Source organism: Aquila chrysaetos, chromosome 6, assembly GCF_900496995.4.
Source record: "Aquila chrysaetos chrysaetos chromosome 6, bAquChr1.4, whole genome shotgun sequence".
Taxonomy (NCBI): Eukaryota; Metazoa; Chordata; class Aves; order Accipitriformes; family Accipitridae; genus Aquila; species Aquila chrysaetos.
Window position 1 is genome coordinate 40,991,845 of NC_044009.1, and position 22,673 is coordinate 41,014,517.

General features: G+C 38.7%; 1 protein-coding gene across 1 annotated transcript in view; it reads left to right on the plus strand.

Moving 5' to 3' along the window:
* Positions 1–22,673, plus strand: part of SLC49A4 (solute carrier family 49 member 4) — a 66,470-nt gene that overhangs the window by 37,005 nt on the left and 6,792 nt on the right. Inside the window, exons 4-7 of the mRNA XM_030016881.2 lie at positions 1,843–1,972; positions 7,131–7,239; positions 7,859–7,926; positions 12,783–12,910. Coding sequence (XP_029872741.1) covers positions 1,843–1,972; positions 7,131–7,239; positions 7,859–7,926; positions 12,783–12,910 — 435 coding nt within the window. The remainder of the gene's footprint in view (positions 1–1,842; positions 1,973–7,130; positions 7,240–7,858; positions 7,927–12,782; positions 12,911–22,673) is intronic.

Below are 22,673 nucleotides of genomic sequence, written 5' to 3' on the forward strand. Positions count from 1 at the left end.
GGCAACCCATAGAAGAGGCCCCAGATGGGCACCTGCTATAAAATATTACTGTGACTTAAAAAAATTATCAATGTGTTTTACATTCTTTAGAAAAAGACCTAGCCTTTCCCCTTATGGCATTGCAGTATAATAAAGTTAAATAATAAGCACCTTGGACAAAGTTTATGGGTTTGTGTGGTCACATTCTTGTTAGCTTTACCTGTCTGCAGTCTGAAATCTTCCTTTAATATGTGATTAAAGTATGCATATGCATGTACATATGTATACCTATAAACCTATATGTAGACCTAGATGCAGGAGAAGGGGATGAACAGCTTTTGGCAAGCCTTGCTTCTGTGTCTAGTATCATCCTATAGTGACAAAACATCTCATCCCTTTCTTAGATCTGGGATGATCAGTTACAGCCAGTTCTTTATTTGCTGCTCATGGTCTCAAAAACAACGTACACAAAGATGGAAATTAATCTATTTTCTGGAGAACAGAGGAGATAGAGTGAGAAGGTCTAGTGAAAGTGCCCTTGACCCTCAAAACATGCAATTAGACCACAGCAGGAAAAGAGACACCACGTAATTCAAAATGAATCCTTTAGTATTTGATTGTGAAGAAAGGCATTGTCACATTCCCGGTATGCCTTCAAAAGAAATTTGGTGTAGACTTTTTTTTCCATATACCAAATAGAAGCATTCATTTCCCTTCCCCATCTCCAGCTGATCCATTTAGACTCCGAGTGTTATTTACTTTTCAGTTTCCTGAATTTATTTACTTCTGGTTTAGCAGAAGAGCTGGCAAAGTGCCATGTTCATATCGATTTATTAAAAAAGAGAAGAAAAAAGAAAATGAACGCAACTGAGTATCCAGCTCTGCTGGAATTTATTTGTGGTGTCGGTGAACACTTCTTTGTTACAAGATCACAGGTTCTTTTAAGATAACACACTTCAGCTATACATTTTTCTCTCCAGCAGCAAAGAATCTTGTTTTCAAAGGGGATAGGAGAAATACTGGGATTGAGAACTGTGGAGAACATGATATACATTGTAAAAGACCTGTAAAACAAATTAATTAGACTGACTGTGGGTAGAGTTGTTTTTCCTCAGAATGTCTGATCACGGGGCTTGCAGAGTATTTTCTGTGAAGTGCTCATCACTTTGCAAGTTCAGGTCCAAACTTCTGCTATGCAGTTTTTCAAAGATCTAGAATACCTGCTGCTGAACAAGAGGAGCATCTGCAAACAGCTCTATTCTTTCATTTTTCTCCCTATTACCTGTGCTTTTTCTATTCCTGAGCCATGGCTGCTCCTATGCTTTTCTCTTTATATTCTGTTGTCATGTAATACTGTTTGTGTCCGAGATGCTGCCTTGCTTGACCTTCATTTGCCTTCGTCATCCTGTGCACCGAGTAATTGTCATTCCATGCCCTGGGGTTTCCCCAGTCCCATCTGTGTAAAGTCTCTAGCACGCTGTTACCTGCACTGTGTTACTTCCATCATGAGGAAATGTGGCCAAATCTTCATAATGCTGTTTTCTCTAAAGAGAAAAAGCAAAAGCTTTCCTTTTGCTTCACTGAGTTCCCCGTGTGCGAGTCTGGTTCTCTGCAGCTCCTGTCACTGGAATCGACTGCTGGTACTTCTCCATCTCATTGATTCTCCATCTCAATTTGAAATCTTGCTTGGGGAGGAAAAAGGAAATTCTCCTTCAAGTTATAGAGTTCTCTTGTCAGGAGCAGTAGAGCACTTGTGGTGGGATTTATGTATCAGTGGCTGGCTGATAACAATGCTGTACCAAAATAAGTCTTTTGATGCTAACACCTGTTCTCAGTTTTGTTTTTCTTTGCCATCTTGTTTAGAATTTGGAATGGTTTCCCTGATATTTTCTGCAGCGTTGGCCTACTTCCCCTCACGCCCGCCATTCCCTCCCAGCGTGGCTGCGGCAAGCCAACGGCTCAGCTACAGGAGAAGTTTTTGCAGACTCTTAAGGTAGGTCCTCATTGGGTTTCCACTTCAAAGCAGATCAGCACCTAAATAAATAAAAACAAGTGTGCTTTAATCTTCTTATTGAGCAAACAAGTTGGTTTATAGTGCTTTTAAACAAAATAAAATTAAATATTAATGCTGAGACATAAAAGGATGCTAACTGTTAAAAAGCAGACATTAAATTTTAAATCATTGGGTATATCTCAAGCCTTCATGCCAGAGTCCTTCAGCACCAACACTGCTTTAGTCATGCTGTTAGCACAGCTTTTCTTATGCAATGCTTCTGTTACATCAGGTTATACAAGATTGTTAACAGTGTGCGTACTGCTAGGTGTGAGATAACAATTAACAACACTGGGCATAACTAACTAATAAGCTGCTTTCTTCTGTGCTTATTATGTTGGAATGAATTTGGGGTTTGCTTGTCATTCAAAGGAGTATTCAGCTGCTTTCATTCAGCCGTGGGAGCAATGAATGAACCATCTGAAACCATTATATGATCTATTAAATCTCATTAATTTTATGTTAAAACATGAAGTGGGAATAGAAGTGTCTCCAGATGTATTTCTGGACAGGTTCAAAGATGAGTTAGCTTCCCTTAAATTTGGGGGTTTAAAAAAAAAAGTTTATAAAGAAAGTGACATCTCCAGCTTTGCAACTTCTCCCACTTGGGCTCTTTTGGTAAGACACGGTCCTGTCCCCTGCAGTGTTTGTACAATGTCTTGTGTAATGGGAATCTGATCTCAGAGGAACAGCTAAAGCAACTGTAGTATTAACGCTGAATAATTTTGAAGGCCTGTGCCCTGTAGGTGATACTGCACAGATGAACTTCCTGGGGCAAAGAAGAACCTCTCCCATGGTGCGAAGTATGGCTGACTTCACTGGGGGGCTTCAAACTCTTGCTGTAATTGTTTCTTGGGTGATGTAGTGATAGGAGCTGAATCCGCATACAAAGGGCTGCTTGAAACTTGATAATTGTGGAGCTCTAGGCATTTAGTTATTACAGACCTATTGTGGGCTGTACTTTCTAAGTGTATTTAGAGCCAGCAAAAGCAGCTCATCCCTTGTTGTCATTGGGTTTTTTTCTTTTGCTTTTGGAGGCTTTTGTTTCAGTTTGGGGGAGTAAATAGTTGACAAGATGCTTAATCCTGTGCGTTCATCCTGGAGCAAGCTGGCAGTTGGGAGGAGGTGTGAGTACAGCTGGCTGGTTAGTCTGCAAAGTGACCTACTCAGGATATTAAAAAATAGCAATTCCCATAAGGACACTTAGCGCACACAATAATGCTGTTACGCACCCAAGCTGGTGTGCAGTGAGACCCTGCCTGAGGGCTGTGTTGTAAAAATGTTGCTGTTGAACAGAAATCCAAACAGCAACTGACTCTGCAGGTGAAATATAAAATTTCTGTTGACAGTACTCCATTTGGGAGCTTTATAACCATTAGATTCCTTGTTCAAAGTGTTGTAAACAGTGGACCTGAGATACTGGTAAGGTCAGGAGGTAAACAGCAAAGCTGGCTTACTATTCACAATCAATGAAACTTAAGAAAACAAACTGGACACTTAAATAATGAGCATAGTTTATAGTGTCTCCAAGAACCAAGAGGTTTTTTAAAATGCGGTCAGATAGATCATTGTATCTCACTTCCCTCTGGTCTTTATGCATTCTTCCATGCTACCCCTTATCAAAGGCACTTCTTCATTCCTCTGTACATGAAACAATCAACAGTTCATCATTAAACCCACTTATCTTGGGGAGCCTTTCAGCAACAATCCATCAAGCAAGGGGGTTTTATAAAAGAAAATGGTATCTGCCATGCTTCAAGAGAAATCCATCATCTGGCTCGTTGGGCTTCTAAGCTCTGTTGCTTGCCTAATCTAGGCTTCATAATTCTTGGCACAGAGAGCCGTTCTTTTGACTTAGTAATGTAGACTGAAGGTAATCAGCTGATGGGTACCAGGAAATCATGATTTCCCCTTATTGCAGACTTACTCTCTGGTATAAGAACTGTGTGTAAGGCATTTAGGATGTGTGTGAGCTGGTGGGCTGACCCAACTGTGCACCAAATAACACTCATGAGAATTGAGATGTTCATCATTTCCGTCTTCTCTCCCCCAGGCTGCAGTTTTATTACTTCAAAATAAAGTTGCATAGCATAACTTTACCATTGAAGTCATTGACCTTTTTTCTTGGTCGCCAAAGGGATCTATCGCATCCTTGCAACTCCCACACTCCTTCATGGCTTCAGGTCCTTGAGCAGTCATCTTCATAAGCTGCTTCTTGCAGAGTTGTATTATACATATCATCTTAGGGTCAACCATCCCCCATAGGCCGTTTTTTTGGGACTTGCTTAGGAACTGGGTTTTCCTCCTGATTTGGAGGATTCCTGCTTCTGACAGATTATAACGATTAGCTGATCTCTGGTTATCTCCTGATACCAGCTCTCTCAGCCTGCAGTGGGAGACGACAGATTAGTCATGGTTTGGGAGCTAAGCCCAAATCTTTTAACAGTCTATCACACACTGTGACAAGTGTAGTTTGAATTTCCATTAGAAAAAGTATGGTGCCCTTTCTCAGTTTCTTGGGTGAAGCAAATATGACTTTCCCCCCCCCTCCCATTTCACAATATGACACAAATTTCCATGGAAAAAATTATAATACAAGTAAATTGTTGATAAATCTTAAAATCCGATTTAAGAAAACATTATGATTTTTGCTTTGAAATAATTAGATGCTTTTAGCCAGTGACATGCCTTTTATATTTTCAAGGGACTATGTAAGCAATTTTGAAATTCCATAACAGGGTTTTTGTGCATCATTATTTCTTTAATGAAACTTTCATATGACATCACCATCCAGTGATGGAAGCTGCTCAGAGTGTGCCTGATGTTAATAGGCACTGTCAAAGTTACTCTGAAAATGGTGACTGACTTTGATGGGGCTCCCCTCTGAACCAGCCTGTCTTACAGATTCTAGTGGCGTTAAGTAGATTTCTGAAAAAACAGCAGAAAAAGTGAATTCGTATTCCAGCAGAATGGTTTAACAGAGAGGCTAATGCTGATATTCTGTCATAAGGGCTGATACGATGGAAAACAGTGTGGGTTCACCAACTGATGGTGTGACAGACAGCACATTTTTCTATTTTCAGTGGAGCAATTGCAAAATTGCAAAAACAAATACAAGTGACTGGAGCCATGAAAAGCGGAGCTGCTACTTAAGGTACCTGTTTCAAATAGCTTCAGCACTCTAATGTAGCCAGCGCTAGCTGTTGCTGGACAAGGGGACAGAATGACATCTGGTGATCGGTGCTGCTTTGTCACTGCTGTGCACCCTTTTTCCTGGTCACCTTCCTTATTCTGGAGACAAAGGAGGGTGGCAGCCTTTGTCACTGCAGGATGTCATGATGCAGAGTTGGTTCTCTAGTATTGGTATTAGGAGTTGGACATGGCACAGAGCAGCTACCCACGTGCCAGTCTGTCTCATTGCTTGAGTTACAGGAGACAAATACGCCACAGGAGGTCTCAGTCAAGTAAGATACAAAGTACTCGCCCCCTCAAAAGTAGCTCTTTAATGAAGTTGAGGTTCAGATAGCCAAAGATTTTGAATATTGAGCAAGCGTTATTTTGGAAAAGTACATTCAGACTTGTTCCCTCTTTGCAATCTACGACATGGCTATATAACATCCAGGCAAAATGGGCGCTTTCCCTTTTATTTTATTCTACAGATGTAGAATTAGCTTTTACATGGGTTGTATGAAATAGCATCAGAAAACCTGCCTTCAGAGATGCAAGATGATAGAAGATAGACTAGGATAAGAGTATGGTATTCTTAAGAGACAAAAAAATTTGTCAGGAAGACAGCAAACAGTTTAGCATTCAGAGAAATATAAGCAGTGTGTGGAAAAGCTGAAAGTTTGGGATTTGTTTTTCTTTGCATTAAAAAATAAATCTGACTTGAATGATATTGAAAGAGGAGGATATGTTCATGTGATAGAAATGTGTTATTCAAGGAGAGGATGTGTGAAAAAGAACAGTGCAAAAAAATGCTGGCTGGTGTGCTGTGCATGGATCTTCTAGGGGAGTAAAACAGCGTAAGCTGCAAACCTCTGAATGTTTTGGAGAGTATTTGAAGCTTTCTCCCCCTCTTGGCTTTTGTAACTCTGTGCTGTCAAATTGTCACTGCATGCCAAGGAACTGGTACTGATCAGTATCAATTTTTTGTAAATTTTTTGGGAATGGGGGGAAACACATTTTGTGGTTACACAGATATTCATGGGATAACCTTGGAATCACCATAAAAATCTCTTCACTTTAAAATATCACTGTAGCAGAGTCCAAAGCATATTTTCTGTTTTTATTCCCAAATTGAAACATTTTTTGGGAAAAGTTGGATGTCTCTTCCCAAAGACTTTGCATTTGCTTTTGGTTACGGTGGGTGGGTGGGGGAAATTGGAGGTGGTATTTGTCTGCCAACTCCTGTTTAGCTGTGTACGATGAAGATGTTGACACAGCTTTGACTGCTTCATCTTCACTGAATACTAAAGGTTGAATAATTTTTAATTGGGAAGAAAAAGCAAACACGTTGTCTATTTAGAGCAGAATATTATACTTGTCTGTTTTTTGACAGTTCAAACCGTCAAAATTTTCCACTCTTGCAACTGTACCCATCTCATTCCCAGAGCTCTCCCTCCCTTTCACCAAAATAAAGAGAAGTAAAACAGTTTAAAAAAAAGAAAAAGTGCGGTTCAAAAAGTATGAATATCCGATTTTATTCTTGAAATATGCTTTTTGTCATTTAAATTAGTGCTTATTGTTCCTAACATACACTTAGGCTAAGTAGGTTGCCCATGCAAATGCATGGAAGAATTGCTTGTGGAAATGAGAAACACATGAGCCCAGCAAGTTACAAAAATCTTTGAGTTACATGGAGAGACTGGCTTTTTTTATTATCACAGTGCTAAGGCAGTAACATCTCAGCCACTGGAATTTCAGTGGCATGGCTGGATACCTTTCTGTTTTTTCCTGGCTCACTCGTTCTTCAGACCTCTGCTATTTTTCTTGGTGGGCAGAATATAGATTCTAGGGTGTCATTTAATCTAGCAGCTAATCTTGGTGCAATTTCTAATACAAGCTGCAGCTAATTGCATATGTTTTGTCTTCACAGCAATTTCCGATTCTTGATGGTTGCTTTAGCCTATGCTATACCACTGGGTGTTTTCTCTGGCTGGTCTGGTGTTCTGGATTTGATATTAACGCCAGTTCACGTAAGCCAAGTAAGTATCTCCTGGCTGATAATCAGCAGCTGTTTTGTAAGTGGCATGTTCTATTTTGCACTAGCATACAATTTTATCAAGTTTTTATGTTTAAGATGCTATTAATACATATGGACCACTTTTCTCCTGAAATTTTAAACAAAATAAACTGTAGCTTTGGCATCCCAAACTGTCTGACTCTCCACCAGCGGTAGGTGTTTTCAGAACCATATGCACCTTTTGACAAGAAGGAGGAGGCAGGTAAACAAATGCGAGTATTGTTGGCTGCTGCACCTTTAGTAAAAGAAAATTATGTTTACCAGGTGGAAAAGATGAAGTGGGGAGAAGAGGATTTCTAAGCTTTTGATAGAGTATTATAAAAATCCAGAGGACATTACTCAGATTCTATAAAAAGAGGTCACATTTAGGGCATAGGCTACTTAGCCATACTTTCTTTTAGTGAATTTATTTCCTTTTGAATATCTAAGGAAAAGTCTTGCACTTCAGATTGTTGTCAGGGGCTGTTGCTAGCAGTTTGCAGCTCCTGCACACCATTTGTTTTGAAAGTAACATCTTATCATCTTATTTTCTCAGCTTTAACACATTTCTCTATGTTTTGTTTTGATTTTTTTCCTGTCAGGTAGATGCAGGCTGGATTGGATTTTGGTCTATAGTTGGAGGTTGTGTTGTTGGCATAGCAATGGCAAGGTAAGAATAATTACATGTCCTTCTCCATTTCTTCAACTGTGATTGTCATTTAGCTTATCCTCTTAATAACTTAACTTGTTTTCTCTCATCGTCTAGAAACTTGAAATGGAAAATGCATTCTGGGGTTACGATGTGTTTCTCGTAGAGCAATAATTTGTATATTCCATGTTAGTGTTTGCTGGGGCTTGAGAACTCCACATGCGTATGCCTCAATTTGGCAAGTCGTACTGTTACTCCTGACAAGTGTTTCCTGTGCGCTCCTTTTAAACACAGTTCTTGTGAATTCAGCTGCCTGGTATGAGGGAGAACCCGTTGTAGCACATTTGGAAAGCATTGAAGAAATTAGTGTCTGTCTCCTTCCATCAACACTTTTGGGCATATTGACTCCCGAAGGGATATTGGGAATGTAGCGCAGGCAGCCTACCCACAATAACATTACATTCTTCCACAGAGAAATTAGTCTGGGCCTGTTTTGGCTGTTTTTGGTTTTTAGATATCCAAACACAGCGCTCTCTGGCCATCATGAATGCTGATGACATGGGCAGTGGAAAAGCATGAACCGGATTGCCCTTCCAAAAGGCTGCTGCTTTTTCTTCATTGAGATCCCCTTTAAAAAAGGGAGTGGGGGGAATGGAGAAAACATCTTTCAGGAGGTACTTGAGCAGTGAGTTTATAAAACTGATTAAAACCAATCACATGTTCACTTTACATCTGGATATCTAAACATTGTTCTGGCTTCTCTATGTCCACTCTAAATTTAGAGTCCAGTTCTGCAGTGAATTTAGCAGAAGTGCAGGGGTCTGTCATCATTGCAGTCATTGTGGGATTGTGGACCCAGAGAGGCATCTTTTTAGGACAGAAATTGAAGCTCCCTTTTTTTCACTTGCTGTGCATCATCAGAGTACACAATGCATAAAGAAATGTGAGGTTTCTCATCCTGACATTTTGCAGGCTGCCTAGCAACTGCAACAGAGGGAGAGGAAAAAACTCCTGACCTAGGGAAAAGAAACAAACGCTTTCCACTCACCCATCCACTCCAGATGCAGACCAAAGGACTTGAAACAAAGTTCACACCCTGATTGCCTCTAAAAAGAGTTGCTTTTGATTAGCTAAGCTCAGATATGAGGTTTTCTTTCTAAGAGAAGTAGATGTTTAAAACCAGCTGTGGTAAATGACACAGATGCCGTAGCAGGTTACATGCTGAAGCAGGTAGTGTGCCAATTTAATTTTTTCCATCATGAATTAATCTCTGGTATATTTGCAACATTTCAATAGTAGAGGAGCACCCTTAGCAGCTCACTTAACTTTGTTAGGAGAGAATCTGCTGACTCAATGCCAACATGCAAATCTCAATCTTTATGGTAGATTAATTTATTTAATATATTGCCTTGGTTAAGTTTCAAGAAATGCTGACAGTCTCTTTAACTGCTTCAAAATTGATTTCAAACCTTGTTGAATACCAGTATTTTGTAGCATTCAGAGCTTTGCTTTTGAGTAAATTCAAAAAAATACCAACAGTCTGTCTCCAAATATGTCTTTCTAACTTTGGCGATACACAGTTCAAATGGGAGGGTTTGCATACAGAAAAGGAGGGAGGAGGTGATTTGTCACTCCTGATGGATGACTCTCCGTCCTAGGCCTATTCAGCATTTATCTGTGTAGGGTTGAATCAATGACGAGTCTGACTGTAATCTGCTGAAAGTTGTAATTAGGAAAATTAAGTAATGATTCTTGTCAAGACTGACAAGTTGATGTATTTCAGTGTCAGAACTGTGATTTGCTAAGCAAGCAGCTCTCTCCCTTAACCATGTCTCAAGAAGCTGTTGGGTTTTAGGGTTTTTTCCCTAATTTTTTTTTCCTGCTAATTTATCAAAGCAAAATTGGTGCAGTTTAGGAATTCGCTCCTTCCATTTTTTTCAATGCATATTCTACCATTTAGCACTGGAACAACCTGAGCCTTGCCCTGGAGCATTTGGTCCTGCACATCACCCTAGGTGTTAAATCATCTATATTTAAAGTAATGCCCAGTTTGGAAATTTGTTTATCTATCTCATTTTCAAAATGGTGCAACTTTTCCTCAGCACGATACATAAATCCTTCTGCTCTCAACCCAGTGCTGTCCCAATAGCCATGAACTTAGATATGTTTAGCTAATTTGTGTGATGCATTTTTATAATTGAAAAGCCTGGGCTATTTTGGGCAGCTGGCAGGTGCTGTACCCTTTGCTGGCAGCTTTCAAATGATACTGGTTTGAAGAAAAGCAGCGTCAAAAAGCGACATTCATATCACTGCATGGAAACATAAATCTATTTCTTTTTCTCAGATTTATTTTTTTTTGGCCACATCTTTTTTGTTAATGATCATAGATATTTCTGAGGTTTTGTCCTCCATGGCTCAATTTTTCTTCCTCCTTTTAACCTGCAGTGTAGTCAAAATGCTGAAACTTTATGACATGGTGATAATTTCCTTAGCAACAGACAGTATTGTCAGCAATGCAGGTTTGTGATTAACTGTAGGATCCAGCCTAGGGCTGGATTTGCTGGGTTGCAGGAGACTTACCAGCAGTAGGCTCAGAAGTCTGTGTCCGGGTAAGTATACACCTTCTCTCCTGGTGTGCCTACTTTTTTAGCAGCTGCAGACATCCCTTTACACGCTAGATGATGAAGAAGGATTTAAACAGAACAGAAGGTTTTGAAAGCAGATACTGGGGTCAGAGGATAAAAATAATTTCTCTCATTTTTTGATTGAAACAAGTATTCTGAAGACTTGAGTAGATTTATAGTCGTCTTTATTCTCCTGTAACCAGACAAGAAGCAGAAGTCCCTCGATTACCAAGTTCAGGCTAGTTCGCTATGTCATTTTTTCCCATTATTTCTGTTACTGGCTGAATTCAGTAGCTGCATAAACCTTAAGTTTCTCTTTGACCCTTCTGGAGTCCTTTGATATCTGAGAGTTCCTCGGAGTGCACTGCTACCATTGATACCCAAACCAGGATCTTTGTGTCAAAAAAGAGCTGCAGCTGCTCAGTAAAGGTAGATATTTGCTCCACTTAACTATCTTGAATGGTTTAGTTGCGTATCATCCTCCCATCCCCACATATCCCTGGTGGTAGGATAGAGATAGAGGACCCCCTAGAGATCCCTTCCAGACCTGTTGTCTGTGAATGTCCCTCCCTGAAGGCTGGTATTTCTCACACTGTGTTTCATTAGGCAGGATATACGTAACTGCTCTTGCCTGTACAGAGTCGGAATAGTGATGTTGTCTGCTGCCAGGCAAAGCAGTGAGTCTCTGTGGAAGGAGCTGAAAGTTTGCACTTTGAGATGCTTCTGAGAAGCTTCTAAAATTGCTGATTTTGACCCCAGTGATCCCCAAGAATAATTAAAGAAACTGGCAAACCACTGAGAAGAGGTGATCCTGATTGCTGGATTTGGATTGTCAGAAAAAAACAACAGTAGCAGCTAACCTCTGACTATTGGAGATTAATGTGTAAGCCACTTGAACACTGCAGTCATAAACTTTTAAGATTATATGCAGCATTGATCTTCCACTACTGCTTATTGCATTACTCGCTGCTAAATTCAATGTGGAATTAAAGCACAGGGAGAATGAAAAGAAAAGTGTGGGGGTTTTTTTGATTGCATTACTCATACATCTCTTATGCTACATGTGGAGCTGAGGTTCCTAGTTCTCAAACAGTTGGTAGCATTATCTGTTTTATCAAGTAAGCTATAAGGTATCTGCCTGTAAAGTGATGTTTGTCAGGGCTGAGAAGGCAGTTAGCTGACAGACAGACAGATTTCATCAGGGACAAACCTAGGTGGATTGGGCTACCGTTAACTGTAATCAAGGTAGGAGGCTATAAGGGCAGAAGACACTCTTTAGACATACATACCTAACCTGTCTGGCCCAAAATCACATCTTCTAAGCAGGAGATTATAGAAAATTACTAGTGGATAAATGACATTGCCTTTTCTAAGCTATCTTTTTTAGTAGCTGTGTTGAAATCCCTTTTGAAAAGAGCAGTTGCACTGATAATTATGCCATGTGAGCGCTGCTCAAATGCATTCTGTCTCCTTGAAAGAAAAAGGAAAAAAGATGAAAAAAGCCATTATATCTTCAGGTGGTATAAAGATCATATTTCCCTCTGTGTAACAGCCAGATTGCCCAAGGATTTGTGGGACTGTCCTCCCCCAGACTGTCAGTGGGGTCTGTGTAGGAGAGGAGTGGCACCAAGCTCTTGGTTTCTGGAACATTCAACCCAAAACAGCCACTGGCAGGGTGACCACCTGTGTAAAGAGTTCCTGCTTTGCCTAAGCCATCAAGAGCTTCATCACCAATGCATCCAAGGGTTCAGAAGCTGTTCCTTGTCATCTTCGATCTAGGGATTCTGGTATTTTGAGTTTTGTCATTTCCTACAGGAATGAATCTTGACACTTAACTATGTCTTGAATGAAATGCAGCAGCCTCCTCATATGCTAATTGAGTGGTGTGTCTGCCAAGGGAGACTGGCAAACGCTGACAAAACAGCAATATAAGTAGTGGTGTGATGTTGTGTCCAACAAATGCAGAAGAAAAAAAACCACCCTTCCTCTATACCAAGTGTTTTCAGTTGATGCCTTGAGAATTGTTCTGGTTTGGTTGTTATTTTGTGACAGCTAAAAAATCCATGGCTCTTCAGCTTGACAGCTAGAAATATCACCATTCTATAAAAATGCCTTTTTTCTATTTCTGAAAATGAGAAATGATTTTTGAATTGTTTTTATAGCCTCCAATATACTGAATTAATTGTCAAGCATCACCTTTAAATAATATGAAAATCAACATTTGTAGTGCTCTGATCTGTGCTTTTATTTTAGATTTGCAGATTTTATCAGGGGCATGCTGAAGTTCATACTGCTGCTGCTTTTATCTGGAGCAACGTTAGCATCAACCTGGTTCACTCTCACCTGTCTAACTAGTGTCACTCATCTGCCTTTAACCACAGGTATCGACAATGATTTTAATTCCTATTACTTATAATTGGTATTGCAGGCAAATATTTGCAGTCTTAAATCAACTGTATTATAACCTGGTTTGGTATCTTTAGTAATACAGTAGTTTTACCAAGACAAAAAAAAAGGCTTTAGAAAACCTGATGAATCTGAAATATCTTTAACAGCTTTGAATAACTTCATAAAAAGATTAAAAACTAACAAAACCCAATAATAAGAACCCAGAATATAAATTTAAAATTGATTTTTGGGACTGAGTGTTTTTCTGTTTTGTTTTGGAATAACAGAGGTGAGAAATAAACCTAGAAAAATCAGTTGAATGGGAGTAGCATTGCATATAAGAAATGATGACGTGTGGGAATTTAGGGTTTTGAAACTTACATTAATTATCGGAAACACGTGGTGCAGTTCAAACCAAAGTGACCCATAGTATTTTCAGCCATCTAAATCTATCCCTGCACTGTGCTGTCCTCTTTTTTGCACCTGCATGCAGGTTCAGGGAACTCTTCCAGCACAAAATTAATTCAGCCTGCTCCTCAAAAAGATGGGAAAAAAGCTGTTTTCAGGAGTGGGGGAAAAGCTCAGAGGTCTACTCAAGCTGCCAGCGAGCTATACCCTTAGTTGAAAATTAGCACTGCTTAGTTCTTAAAAATCTGTCCTTCACCTTACTAACTGCACCAAAGGACTGATCCACCTGTGATTCCAAGACCTTCAACAGAGTAATGAGTTACAGTAAAACTAAGCCATTGAGATTTTTAAAAATATTTATTGAAGAATTTTGTAAATCCATTTTGAATAAAGGCCATCTTTGTTGTAGGCAAGTTTATGCATTATAGGAGAAATTAAAATTGTGTTTTTTCCCATTTTTAATTGAGAGCTTGGTGTGGAGAGTAGTATATAAAATACTGTTTTATTCAAATTAACTTTGAGTTTCAGGAAGTGTCCTTGGTGCATTGCATATGTCACAACTATAAGCTAAAGTGCATACAGCAAATTGAAATACATGATCAATTCGGGAGAAACACCATCTGGATGGATAGGTCAAATCTGTGACTTACCTTGAAATTTCAACTTAAAGAAAAAAATTCTGCTTAAATAAAACATAATTTAATCGATAAACAAATCAAATTTCATGGTGGCTTTTGTAATACCAAATGACCACACTTTTGTTTTCCATAAAATCTAAAATAAATGCAATAAAAGCTTGTTTCTTGTGCTTGTCTGCTTCATCACTACAAGCCTGCAGTAATGTGGATTTTTACAGTTAACTCTATCCTCTGAATTGATGCAACAAGCCAAACACGTAAATGTTCCTTCAAGTCTATGCATATGAATGAAGCAGAGAGGTTTCAAGAGGTGAAAGTCATTACGTATGTACTCACCAATGATCCAAAACAAAACCGATGGAGCTCTGTCTCTGATTTTATTTTATTTTTTGTAATGAACTCAGTATGCAACGTAGGTTCTAGAAGAATTCTTACTTGTTTATAGCATGTAGGTGCATTATGGGCTTGGGGGTTTTTTTTTTTTTGGAAAGGTAATACACTGTCAGTACATAAAAGTATGTAAGGTATTTGGGGTTTGATACAAAGTATCCTAAACTAGCATCCCTTGATAAAAATCTAGGGATTGGGTTGTTCTTTTCATGCAGTTATTGTTTCTTTTAAAATGGATGATTCCTTAGACTGAGTTGTAAATTATATTTTAGAGTTTTCTGTCTGTGCTGTTCTTATATATGTCACTGTAAATGTTGAACCCTTTTCTATAAAACACAAGCTTGTTTTGGATAGAAATGCCAGCAATATGGTGCATTCCTCAAAAAAAGGCAGTCTAAAGCATCAGGGCCTAATGTGCAGCCACCAAATAAGATCTCTTTTTTCTTCTGTGGCATAATGTTTAAAGTTCACAGATAGGCTGGGGGGGTCATATCAGCCTTTTCTCATTAAAGTTCATATAAAATAGATGTAATGCACCTGTTCAATTTAGATCCTTGTACACAGAAAAGCAGTGGTATATCTTTATGAAATATGCTGTTATGGATGAAAACACACAAGCTATTTAAGCTAATTTATAGGACTTCATGCTAGATTATTCCTCAATGTAATGATGCAATATGATGATGACCTCTGCATTCCACAGTAGTTGGGAGAAACAGTACATTTGAACTCACTTGGATGAACTTTTTTTTTTTTCCCTTCTTTTAATTAAAAGTTTGAGATGTAGAGTATATCAGAGTATAAATGTAGGAGGTCAAATGCAGGCCGTTGGCTGGCAGCTTGGGGAAGTGATTTGAGGTAGCTGGTTAAGGTGGAAGTCACTCTGCATACTCAATAGACCACTGTTGACAGTGGACTTCCAGGTAGTTATCCTCTGTGTGTTTTTGTAGAGCTGGAAGATGTGCAAAACAAAAGCAGCCATCATTTTTTTCTTATTCTTTTTTTTCTTCTTTTTTTCTTTTTCTTCTCCTTTTTCTTTTCTTTCTCCTTTTTTCCCCTCCTTTGTTTTTTTCTTTCTCCTTTTTCTTTTAGAAGAGGTCCATCTAATGCTTTGTATCCCAGAGCGACTTTGCAGGCATCACTGAACACCTGGTGCAAAGCAGGGTTTGTTGTGTTACTGAGGGCAACAGGGTTTGATGTTGCCAGAAGGTAGTAGGCTCCTCAACTTCTTCCTGTCCTGTGGCAAAGAGCGCAAGTGGCTTGGTGGTACTACAGAGCCAGTGATGGATCTCAGTCCACACTTTCAGCCTTATTCAAATAGTGAGGCAGAGCGAGCAGGGTTCAAAACTGACTGTTGTGGAAGCTTGCAGGGGTGTACACTTGATCTTGCAAGGAGGTTTTCCCTTCCAACCATCTACCTCCCATTTTGTGAGGGGCTTCCCTCTCCTCTCTTGCCCTGCCTCCGATGTTCTCTTGAGCAAGTCAGACTTTTCCCTACAAAACCACAAGCATTGCCATCTTCAGCAGTACCTGGAAACTGCTAAAAATATCCACGTGACCTGAGGGACTGCTGGTACAGTTAAAAGAGAGCTCTTCCATGGGACAGGACCATCATTTTGATGAGGAAGCAAGATAACTCATGGGAGTCTTTGTGCTGGCCCAGGGGTTAAGGCAGGCTTCACCCTCGAGGTGAAGGCTGGTTAGAGAACATCGTCATCCGCGTCATCTCACCTGGCAGCTGCTTGACCCACAAATAAAGTTTGCATCCATAGGTAGACCTTGCCGGTGGTTTTCCCAGGTCCAAATGTAGTCTTTTCCTTTAGCATGTGGATATTGTGTGGCATACATGCTCATTCCCCTTCTGAAAACCCTCTGCCTGTCTTCTCTCACCTGGTCTCCAGAGTAAGCGCTCAGGTGGGAATGTTTGCACACAAGCAGGCTTTTGAAATGCTAAAAAGATGAGGGAGCTTGGCCAATTATTCACCCTAAAGGAAAGGGAAGAAGATCTCTAAAGGCTTGTCGTTAAAATACAAACAAACAACCCCGTTCTTTAATCAGTATTCTTTGTAGCAGTTGTAGTAATGTCTGGTTTCAATATTGGGGGAGGAATTGTATTTGAAAAAATGGTCACAGCAAAATGTTTTTTCCTGTACTTGTTTGTGTAATATTCTCCTAATTCCTTGTAAATAGGCACGACATCATCTAAAGATATTTCGTACAAAATGTAATTACTTAGAATGGGGACCTTTAATGCAGATATTAAAAATCAATGACTGCTTTGTGTTTTCTTTAAATGATGCTGTTTAGCATTGTTTGTATTGTGTAATGCATGCGTTGCTCTGCATTATCATAATATGCTCAGTTTTTTCCTCCTGCCACAGAGCAAGACAAGTTTTCTGTCATTTGCTGACTTAATGTATCTCCAAAAGATTTTATAAAAAGTGTATTCGGAATCATGTGTATGAACTATAACTGCCAGTGTGGAAAAAAAAGGAAGCAAGGCAATAATGATACAGTGTCATCATAGCTACTATATCATCTGTCTAAAACACCTCTCATCAGCTAATCACAGCTCTTAAAAACCTTTGATTCCGGAATCGGTTTATATTTTAAGCAAGCTTGAATTTTCTTTTAAGAAATTTTAATTTTAATGTATATTATTTGCATTTTTCGGCAAGTTTCAAAGACAATTTTATGTACACATTGAGCATTAAAATAGTTTTCTCCGTTGAATTCCCAATGCAGCTGCTGATCTGTTTCTCTGTGCCAAGTTTATTGTTAGTTTGCTTTGTACTGAACTTCATTATGTGAATTTATGTACAATGGGATACTTTGACCCAAAATAATTGTGTAAGGCATTGTAATGCCAGTTTCAGTATCTTGCCACTTTGTATTGCTGGTGGTATCTCTGGATACAAATACTAGCATTTTCCAAAAATTGATATGCAACGCTAGTTGCTCGCAGCTCAGATTGAATGTTTTCAGCATAGCATATCAAGAATATTCTAATATTTATGAGCACATTCAGCAGAATTTTGCTTTACAAATTCTTTTCTAGTGCTGCATGGCAGATACTCTGAATACGGTGGCAACTCCATGAGTTGATGACTATATTTAGGTTAAGCAACCTACACTTTATTTTCAGGTTCAACAGACTGAACATTATAAACACATCTGTCTCCCTGTCCTCATCTACAAGGCATAGTATTGAAAAAGAGAGACGTTAATTATTTAATACTGATTGTTTTATTCTTTGAGTTTAATTTCTTTACTATAAACTAGATGTGCTTGGTAAGTATAAGGCAGGGGCATACCAGAGGATAAAACAGTGGCCTGAAAACATTTCTTTTTCTAGCTTCGGCATTAACCTGCTTATGGCTGTGGGCAAATCATTACCCCCACTTCTGTTGTGCTTTTTGCACTCATAAGATGGGAATAATGACCTTTGGCTTCCTGAAGGCTTCTGTAAATCCACAGATAGAAGAGTGCTTAAAGAAAAACTTATTTAAGTGTTTTATTTAAAAGCATTTAAAAACCCCAGTGTTAAATAGAGTACAATGCTTGAAATTTGGGAGGAGCCTTTGAGGGATGAATATCTATAAATCTGGCCACTTCAAATATCCATTGATAGCAAGCCTCAAATATTGTATGATATTGTATGATTTCCAGCTGCCTTTTTTTTTTTTTTTTTTTTTTGAGGCTCACTCAGTAATTTCTTGACTTTTTAGTTCTCCAAAGTGAATGCTCTGCTTTCAAAGCAAGTTCCACTTGCTTTTCTCTTGGGAATTATATAGAACAAATCCAGTTTGATCAGAATTTTGGTTACTTTCATAACTATATCATGAGAAAAGAATTTGATCAGCGCGTGCTGGAATGGAAATCCAGGCAATGAAACATACTGATGTTATAAATGTGCGCTACAGGGACATCCTTCCTCTATTGTGTTTTTTATTCCTATAAATGAATTACAGTAAAAATTACTGTCTTACCTTGAGGGAGTCACATTTCTCATGGAAAAATTAAGGGGGATTTCTTCCATGACTATTCTTACCATGGCCAGTAGCAAGAATTAAATTATAGGGAAGTTTCATTCCACTTTAACAGACTTTAGAGAGTTTGGTAGGAATGAACTTTGAATTGTTCAGATCATTCATGGGCCTACTAAAGTACTAAAGCCAACGAGGCATGCATCCACATGAGGCATTATCCTTTCATTCTGGCATTTGGGATACTGTTATAATGGGCAATAACAAAGTGCCCTAGATCTCAGTAGGTTTTTCTTTAAATCGTATGCTGCACCCAAGAGAACATGCTCAGTTGTATTTACTTCCCTGTTTATCCATATGAAATTTGTGTGAATCTTGGCTCAGTTTGTCTGAGAACTGTTACAAAATGTACAGAGTTCAAGAGTTTCTGGCAGAGGACTTTGGAAGAAGATACTGAGGACTTTGGAAGAAGATACTGTACCACCTGCTTGCACTTGATACTGCTCTACAGTGTCTGCATTTACTTTGTAAATTTATCTGCAAAATACCTTTTTTTTTTTTTTTCCTTAAGAAATGGTAGTATTTCATATTCTTTGTCAAAAATCAGCCAAGATGTACGTGCCAATGGGTTGGTAAGAACTATTTACATCAGTGGAGGTCCTTCCATTAATTTCATTTGAGTTTGGATCGGGCTCTGTAGTTATACATTTAGTGATGGTATAATTTAAGAGTAAATTGCTAAACACATTGCAGAACCTCCTGGGAAGTTCTGGGAACTTGTTTGGATGTCAGAGGTACTTGAGACTCCTGCTGCTGTGTTGGAAGCTCATCTGGGGACACCAAGTGTACACTGCCATTTAAATCACATTGCTGTTTGAATTCGTAATTTTTTTTTTTCCTAATTTTTTTTTTTTTTTTAATTGGTATAAAGCTTTTGCCACAGCTTGTGGCTGGGAGAAAAAGAAAGTCTGTTTCTGGGATACGGGCATGTATTTGCCATCTGGTAGCTGAAGACCTGCAGGGGATAGGAAGCCAGAAAGGAACCCTCCTTCTTACTGCTTTTTCTCCTTCTTGTGCTAAGCCACTGTATCACCATCAGTCCCTAGTCGGCACCTTGCTTCATCTAACTGGTAACATCTCTAGTGTTATTATCAAGGCATATTTCATTCCTCGCTTCCTTCCTGGCCAGGAGGAGAACGAGCACTGAGGGAATAGCATGGGTTGCCTCACACCTCAAGCATGAACATGACGTGACAAAGCCTAGCTTGAGCCTCCTGCTGTGGCAGCTCCAGGCCAATTCTCTGAAGCAGCTGTGCTTCGGATGGGTGTTTTGCCTTTCCTCATCTTTTTGCAGTGGCCAGGCTGCGACATAGCTGCTTAATTCACACAAATGTCTTTAAAACACAACATTAATCAAAATAGTTTAAAGAAACCCAGCCCAGTTCCATTATTTATTGATGTCCACAGCTGCCACTGTCTCGGGTGCACAACTTTGTGCATAGCTTCATAGGCAGTTAATTCCTTTTCCTAAGAAAAAGTGATCTTTTTTCATAATAATAGCATGACATGCTTCCCCAATGTATGCCTATCCAAGCTAGTTGTTTGTTCTTGTTAGGCTTTAGGACATAATATTAGCTTCTTGGTAAATCATCTTTCTTTTTTTTTTTTTTTTTTTTTTTTTTTTTTTTATTGTCAGCACTTTCATATCCTTATATTAATTTCCAATGACTGTCATCAAGATTGTCTTAATTGAAAAAACATTCACTGTAACTTTAGCAGCTGTTCTACAGTATAAAATCTTGGTAATTGTTTGTGTTCGTTCGATGCAAGGTCGCTGTAATGGAAAGTAAATGGTCTCCGTTAATAGGTGGTGTTCTCCCTGCTACAGTATCTTGTTGCCCATGAGCTGGAATATGAGATGTCCTGTTTAGTGTATGAAACAGAAGGCAAAAACCACTTTTGAACTCCTACCTGACTTCTTCCTGTAACTTATTTTTTGAAACTGCATATCTTATCTTTGACTTTCTGTCTAATTGACCAATTGGATTTGTGACTTAATTGCCAAGTTAATGGAATAAGCTTATTTGTATAGCACTCAGGAATACCCTGGATGATTTACAGGAACATGAAATAAAAAATATTTTCCCATCACTACAATATATACCCATTGAGGGAGGCTTTCAGATGTAGACATCTCCTTCACTTTCAGAGCTTCTTTTTGTGGTTTGCCAGCTAAAAGCTGTTATTTCCATTAGATCTTAGAACTTAAATTGGCATCTGCTGGATGCTATATTCTGCCTTTCCTTTTGCCTTGACATTTCCGCTTATTAATTCCAAATATGTGTGTACATACACATAGACCCTGTTTTATAAGTACCTGTGATCTCAGCTGAAGTGATGTCATTGGTATTCAGCTGGCAGTTTTTGGTGTGCACACAGGAGGCAGGTAATACTTTGGGGAGAACCAAAAGGTAGTGCTAAAGCTGCTTTGCTCATGGTAGTATGGAAGTGTGAGGTGTGTGCTGATGGGTGTATTTGCACGACTGAGGCAAGCTGTCGTGACAAGGAAATGTAAGGGTGTAGTTTCTTAAGTATAGAGTTATTGCACTTGTTTGCTTAATACATTTTAGTAAGTGATGAGCAATGATGTAATTCAACTAGCATATTTTAAACTTTTGAATTTATTTTGAAGGCTTCTGTTTGTGTTATGGAAACTTCGGCATCTACTGTATTGACTGAAATTTGGAGTCTTGATCTTTTAAATGGCTGATAATCTTAGATGCGTATTTTTGCCTTCATCTCAAGTGAATCTAAGTTTCTGGAAAATATATATCTAGACATTGCCTCTACTGAGAGACACATGATTCCTCTTTCCCAGCTGTTGCTTTTTATGAAAGAGGTTTCGGTCTTTCTGCAGAGGTATTGCCTCTGGCACTCTCTGTATGCAGCTCCACTTTCGATGATGCTGTTGTGGCTTTCAGCAGCTTCACAACTATTTCCACTGTTTGAGTTTCTGATACAAAATTACAGCTGGCTACCACCTTCTTTTCTTTAGGGAAAGTTCTGAAAATGTTCTCTAGAAGTTACAAGTAGTTATCTGTAGATATCTTCAATTGATTGTAATGAGGGACAGATGTTCATTTGTCTTAAGAGATTCTTCTGTTCCATTTATGTGTTGGTTTCTCAAGCCAACACAAAAGTTTCAAGTAGCTGAATATGTTTGGATTTGCTGGCTACACCTGATAGCAGTTAGAGACAGAACAATGTGCAGTGGTGTTTGAGGTAAAGAGGAGTTGAAAGAGAGGTTCATGAAATTTTAAATACTGATGGGGACTTGCAGCAAAAATCTGTGGATCTTGTAACTAGGGAATCAGTTCTTCAGTGTTAGCTAGAAGAGCCCATTGGGAAGAGCATCCTAATACTGGTTTGTTTTTTTTCCTTCCTCTCTGACAACTCTTGAACATACCTTGCATCAATTTCTTTAACTTTTATTCTGCAGTTTATAATAAGAGAATTTAAGAGTTGGAAAAGTTACCATGGTTTATTAGTTCTTTTTTTCTTTCTTTTTTCTCTTAACAACTCAGAACATTCTGGTATATTAAAAAAAGGCAGGGGCCAGCTGTCCCTCCTCAAGTCATGCTGTCTATATCATCTTTCTGGCTGGGGCTTCTGTCCTCATTTTCCTGGCCAGGCAAATCCTCTGTAGAGAAAGAAATATGTCTTTGTGCCTTGGAAGCAAACCACATCAAATGGAGGATCTGATAGATAGCCCTTTCTGCTTCTTAGTGCCTTTATCTCTTTTCCATGATTCTTCATATTTTAAGAAACAGTGATTTTTTTTTTTTTAAATTTATTTTTTTTAAGCTGGAAGTTTCCTGCTTCCTAACAGTTTCTCAGTTGAAAGCTTGAGCAATGCTTAACAGAAGATGAAGCAGAGCTGTTTCAGTTCTCCCCTTTCCAAGACACTAGAATGTAAATTAAACTGAAAATGCAGTTTCTATTTTATATAAACATATATATGTATATGAAAAAAAATTGTCTAAGGATTTTGTACCATACTGCAGTGAAAAGATGCTATAAATAATTTCCCTATGACTTGGTAACACTTTTGTATCTGAAAAGTTTTTCTTTACTTTTTCTTGTCATTTTGGTGGAAACCTCAGAAATTATTCCAGACTTTTCTTTTTTTTTTCCAAGCCGTCTAATCATTTCCTTACACTTTTTACTTGATCAGTAACCTCAGGTTGTTGAGGCTGCAGGTTAGGAAATCTTCCCCTTCCCAAGACAGCAGTCAGCAAAGACTTATTTACATTTCTGCATAAGTACTAAATTCT